The sequence below is a fragment of the Scyliorhinus canicula genome, chromosome 5, assembly GCF_902713615.1.
Source record: "Scyliorhinus canicula chromosome 5, sScyCan1.1, whole genome shotgun sequence".
NCBI lineage: Eukaryota > Metazoa > Chordata > Chondrichthyes > Carcharhiniformes > Scyliorhinidae > Scyliorhinus > Scyliorhinus canicula.
In genome coordinates, this window is record NC_052150.1 from 224,925,909 (window position 1) to 224,931,908 (window position 6,000).

The following is a 6,000-nucleotide window of genomic DNA, read 5'->3' on the forward strand; positions in this document are numbered from 1 at the left end:
ACTTGGGTGTGCTAGTGCATGAGTCACAGAAGGTTGGTTTACAAGTGCAACAGGTGATTAAGAAGGCAAATGGAATTTTGTCCTTCATTGCTAGAGGGATGGAGTTTAAGACTCGGGAGGTTATGTTGCAATTGTATAAGGTGTTAGTGCGGCCACACCTGGAGTATTGTGTTTAGTTTTGGTCTCCTTACTTGAGAAAGGACGTACTGGCGCTGGAGGGTGTGCAGAGGAGATTCACTAGGTTAATCCCAGAGCTGAAGGTTGGATTACGAGGAGAGGTTGAGTAGACTGGGACTGTACTCGTTGGAATTTAGAAGGATGAGGGGGGATCTTATAGAAACATTTAAAATTATGAAGGGAATAGATAGGATAGATGCGGGCAGGTTGTTTCCACTGGCGGGTGACAGCAGAACTAGGGGGCATAGCCTCAAAATAAGGGGAAGTAGATTTAGGACTGAGTTTAGGAGGAACTTCTTCACCCAAAGGGTTGTGAATCTATGGAATTCCTTGCCCAGTGAAGCAGTTGAGGCTCCTTCATTACATGTTTTTAAGGTAAAGATAGATAGTTTTTTGAAGATTAAAGGGATTAAGGGTTATGGTGTTCGGGCCGGAAAGTGGAGCTGAGTCCACAAAAGATCAGCCATGATCTAATTGAATGGCGGAGCAGGCTCGAGGGGCCAGATGGCCTACTCCTGCTCCTAGTTCTTATGTTCTTATTTTCTAATGTTCTATCTTTATCTTATGCAGCAACCTTTTGTGTGGCACCTTGTCAAAGGCTTTCTGGAAATCCAGATATACCACATCCATTGGCACCCCATTATCTAGTGCACTGGTAATGTCCTCAAAAAATTCCACTAAATTAGTTAGGCATGACCTGCCCTTTATGAACCTTAGCCACTCTTTTTTGTTTAATATATTTGTAAAAACTTTTACTGTCTGTTTTTATATTCTGAGCAAGGTTTATCTCATACTCTATCTTACTCTTCTTTATAGCTTTTTTAGTAGCTTTCTGTTGCCCCCTAGAGATTTCCCAGTCCTCTAGTTTCCCACCAATCTTTGCCACTTCATATGCTTTTTCCTTCAATTTGATACTCTCCCTTATTTCCTTAGATATCCACGGTCGATTTTCTCTCTTTCTACTGTCCTTCCTTTTTGTTGGTATAAACCTTTGCTGAGCACTGTGAAAAATCGCTTGGAAGGTTCTCCACTGTTCCTCACCTGTTCCACCATAAATTTGTTGCTCCCAGTCTACCTTAGCTAGTTCTTCTCTCATCCCATTGTAATCTCCTTTGTTTAAACACAAAACACTACTATTTGATTTTACTTTCTCACCCTCCATCTGTATTTTAAATTCCACCATATTGTGATCGCTCCTTCCGAGTGGATCCCTAACTATGAGATCATGAATCAATCCTGTCTCATTACACAGGACAAGATCTAGGACCGCTTGTTCCCTCGTAGGTTCCATTACATACTGTTAATCTTATGGTGGGAAAATCAGCAGAATCAATCCTGAGACATGAGATTAACTGTTGTATTGAAACTCCCTCCCTAACAGTACTCTGGCTGTACCCAGACCACAGAGACTGAAGCAGTTTAGGATCATAGCTCACTGCAACTTTCTCAAGGATGGGCAAGAATGCGGGCCTATCAAGCGACGCCCACATCCCATAAATATAAACTAAATGTGCACTTTGTGTGTTGTCATTTCCCACTAAAACTGCTTATTTATTTGATGGCAAACAATCAAAAAACTTAGAATGGCACAGTGGTTTGCACTGCTGCCTCACAGCACCAGGGACCCGGATTCGGTTGGCTTGAGTCTGCACTTTCTTCCCGTGTGTGCGTGGGTTTCCTCCGGGTGCGCCAGTTTCCTCCCACAGTCCAAAGATATGTGGGTTCGGTGGATTGGCCACGCTTAATTGCACTTAGTGTCCAAAGATGTGCAGGTTAGGTGGGGTTATGGAGTTAGGGCAGGGGAGTTGGCCTCAGACCCTCTTTCAGAGGGTTGGTACAGACTCAATGGGCTGAATGGCCTTCTTCTGCATTCCAGAAATTCTATTTCTATTAAATGTATATCCCTCTTACACACCAACATATTTAAAGGTATTTAATGTAATAAAGGAAAGATCTTATGAAAGTCTACATTTTGTTCTCCAGGTTGGAGGGGCATGTGGGCGATGTGCTGAGATGAATGCTCGAAACTGTGAGCTAATGAGCAACCTGAGAAAGTTTGGGTACTGTCCTGTAAACCATTCCACATTTGCAGAGTTCATAGTGAACACCTATGGAATCCTGAAGGAAAAGCCAGATTGCCAAACAACACTGGACAATTTCAATGATCGGGACTATCTCCAAAAATTGGTAACTGAGAATACTCCACCACCTTTGTTGCAGAACATGATGGTGCTCTTGAACTGTCTGTTGAACTTATCAGTGGCTGATGGGAAACCATTGTTTATTTGGTAGATGCTGCACAGCAAGGAAGAGAGCCACACATTTGTTCTTTCAATAAACCGCTAATTAACAGGATGTAGTCTTTATTTAAATCAGAATTGATACACCAGAGTATCAGGCCTGTGAATCACCTTGGTCAAGTAACTGGTAACTGTAAACCTCTTAAATTGAGATATGTCATGAAAATCATTTTATAATCCAACATAGTCGAAAGTGAGTACTAAATTTTAGTCACTTGCAGACTATCACTCTCCTGTATTCTATCCCCATAGGGGTTACACAGTGGCTCAGTGGTTCGCACTGCTGCCTCACAGTGCCAGGAACCCGGGTTCAATTCCAAACTCAGGTCACTGCCTGTGCGGAGTCTGCACGTTCTCCCTGCGTCTGCGTGGGTTTCCTCGGGTGCTCTGATTTCCTCCCACAGTCCAAAAATGTGCAGATTAGGTAGATTGGCCGTGCTAAAATTGCCCCTTAGTGTCTGAAGGCTGGGCGGGGTTGCAGGGATGGGGTGGGGGATTGGGCCTGGGTGGGGTGCTCTTTTGGTGGACTTGATAGGCTGAGTGGCCTTCTTCTGTACTGTCGGCATTCTATGATTCTACCAATTTTCCTTGAAGAAAATTGTACTGTTCAATGCGGAACACTGCACATTCTGTAATCCAGTTGAGCAGTAATTCTATATCAGAAAAATTACACCTGATTTGAATGAAACTGATCATTGTAATCTTGTTTTGAGAAATTGTGCCCCCCCCCCCCCCCCCCCCCCCCCCCCGCATCCAATAAACTGGGCGCTGACTGCGTTTTTGATAAATTGGGTACGATTTCATCTTTTATAAAGCATTTAGCCAGTTACATGGGCAGGGTGGGTATCGAGGGATATGGGCCAAATGCGGGCAGGTGGGACTAGCTTAGTGATAGAAACTGGGCGGCATGGACAAGCTGGGCCGAAGGGCCTGTTTCCTTGCTGTAAACATCTCTGAATCTATGAGTCCAGATGACCCTTTGTCAAAGCTGAAAGGCATAGAAAGTGGGAGATATTTACACTGTAGGCTCAGGGAATGAAAGATGAGTCATCACCACAGAAACCAAGGGGAAAGAGTGCTAATAGCTGTCCCTAGAGAGCATAAAAGGTGTGAAAGGCCAAACGGCAGAGAAACTAAATCAGAGTGTAAGCTCCAAAATGGGCCTTGATTGACGTCTTTGTATCCTCATTGGTTATAGGTGAGATCCTAGAGGTTTGGAGAATAGCTGATGTGGTTAAGCTGTTTAAGAAAGGTAGCAGGGGTAATCCTGGAAACTATAGACCAGTGAGCCTCCTGTTGGTAGTAGGCAAATTATTTGAGAGAATTCTCAGGGACAGGATTTATACCCATTTGGAAACAAATGGACTCATTAGCGATGGACAGCATGGTTTTGTGCAGGGGAGGTTGCGCCTCACTAATGTGATTTGAGTTTTTTGAGGAAGTGACAAAGATGATTGATGAGGGGAGGGCGGTGGATGTTGTTTACATGGACTTTAGTAAAGCCTTTGACAAGGTGCCTCATGGCAGACTGGTACAAAAGGTGAAGGCACACAGGATCAGAGGTGAGGTGGTAAGATGGATACAGAACCGGCTTCGGTGCAGATGGCAAAGGGTAGCAGTAAAAGGATGTTTTTCTGAATGGAAGGTTGTGACTAGAGTTCCACAGGAATCTCTGCTGGGGCCTCTGTTGTTTGTGGTATACATAAATGATTTGGAGGGAAATGTAGCTGGTCTGATTGGTAAGTTTGTAGATGACATGAAGTTTGGTGGAGTGATAGATAGTGTTGAGGACTGTCAGAGGACACAGCAGGGCATAGATAGGTTGGAGATTTGGGCAGAGAAATGGCAAATGGAGTTTACAAATGTGAGGTAATGCATTTTGGTAGGTCTAACACCGAGGGGAAATATACCGTAAATGGCAAAACTCTTAGGAATATAGAAAGTCAGAGAGATCTTGGCGTGCAGGTCCACATATTTCGAAGGTGGCAACACAATGGACAAGGTAGTCAAGAAAGCATCCGAATGCTTGCCTTCATTGGACGGGGCATCGAGTACAAAAACTGACAAGTTGCTCAACAGTTGTATAGAACCTTGGTAAGGCTGCACTTGGAATATCGCATACAATTCTGGTCGTCACACTACCAGAAGGATGTGGAGGCTTTGGAGAGGGTGTAGCGGAGAGTTACCAGGATCTTGCCGGGTCTGGAGGGTGTTAGCTATGTGGAGAGGCTGAATAAACTCGGACATTTTTCATTAGAAAGATGGAGGCTGAGAGGTGACCTGATAGAGGTCTACAATATTATGAGGGGCATGGATAGAGTGGATGGGCAGGCACTCTTTCCCAGGGTGGAGGGGGTCGGTCACCAGGGGGCATAGGTTTAAAGTCTGTGGGGCAAGTTTAGAGGAGATGTGCGAGGCAGGTTTTTTACGCAAAGGGTGGTGAGTGCCTGGAACACGCTGCCAGGGGAGGTTGTGGAAGTCGATACATTAACAACATTCAAAAGGCATCCTGGCAGACACATGGATAGGATGGGTATAGAGGGATACAGCGCAAGGAAGTGCTGAGGGTTTTGACAAAGGTTGGTATGACCAGTACAGGCTTGGCGGGCCAAAGGGCCTGTTACTGTGATGTATTGTTCTTTATTAAGATGGGGGAAAGAGTGGGGGTGGGATATATATAAAGAAAGACAAAAAAGAAATAAAAGGTAAAAGATAGTTAAAATCAAATGAAATTAAAACAAATGGGTCAAGGTGGGGCTGATCATCTGAAGTTGTTGAATTCGATGTTGAGACCGGAAGGCTGTAGCGTGCCTAACCGGAAGATGAGATGTTGTTCCTCCAGCTTGCGATGAGCTTCACTGGAACATTGCAGCAGGCCAAGGACAGACATGTGGGCATGGGAGCAGGGTCTTTTGTTAAAATGACAAGCAACGGGAAGGTCAGGATCCTGAATGCGCACATACCGAAGGTGCTCAGCAAAGCGTTCACCCAGTCTGCGTTTGGTCTCTCCGATATAGAGACGGCCACATTGGGAGCAGCGAATGCAATAGACCAAATTGAAAGAGGTGCAATTGAAACGCTACTAGAATGGGATGTTAAGCATGGAAGAGGTAAAGGGGCAGGTGTTACACCTTCTGCAATTGCATGGGAAGTGCATTAGGTGATGGCAGATATGGTGGATAAATTCAGACTGTCCAAATTGCCTAACTTGTCTTTCATGGGTGGAAACCGGAGCACCCGGGGGGAAACCCAGGCAGACACGGGGGAGAATGTGCAGACTCCACACAGAGAGTGTCCCAAGCCGGGAATCGGACCTAGGACCCGTGAGCGGCGAAGCAACAGTGCTAGCCACTGTGCTACCGTGCCGCCCAGTAGAGAGCAACATTGGGCTGGAAAAAAAGGAGTGTGCCACCCTGTCCTGTGGTTCTCACTCCAGTGTTTTACGTCAAAATTACCCTCAAAAGGTAATCTCTAATGGAATTTTAATTTTAAATTACATTCAGTTCATTTTAAAAATTCTTTG

General features: G+C 45.0%; 1 protein-coding gene across 2 annotated transcripts in view; it reads left to right on the forward strand.

Moving 5' to 3' along the window:
* Window positions 1-2,529, forward strand: part of LOC119966624 (speriolin-like protein) — a 285,015-nt gene extending 282,486 nt beyond the window's left edge. For both annotated transcript variants that reach the window (XM_038798627.1, XM_038798626.1), the window contains one exon: window positions 2,161-2,529. In XM_038798627.1, the coding sequence (XP_038654555.1) occupies window positions 2,161-2,469 (309 nt within the window). In that variant the 3' untranslated portion in view covers window positions 2,470-2,529. The remainder of the gene's footprint in view (window positions 1-2,160) is intronic.
* The last annotated feature ends 3,471 nt before the right edge of the window (window positions 2,530-6,000 follow it).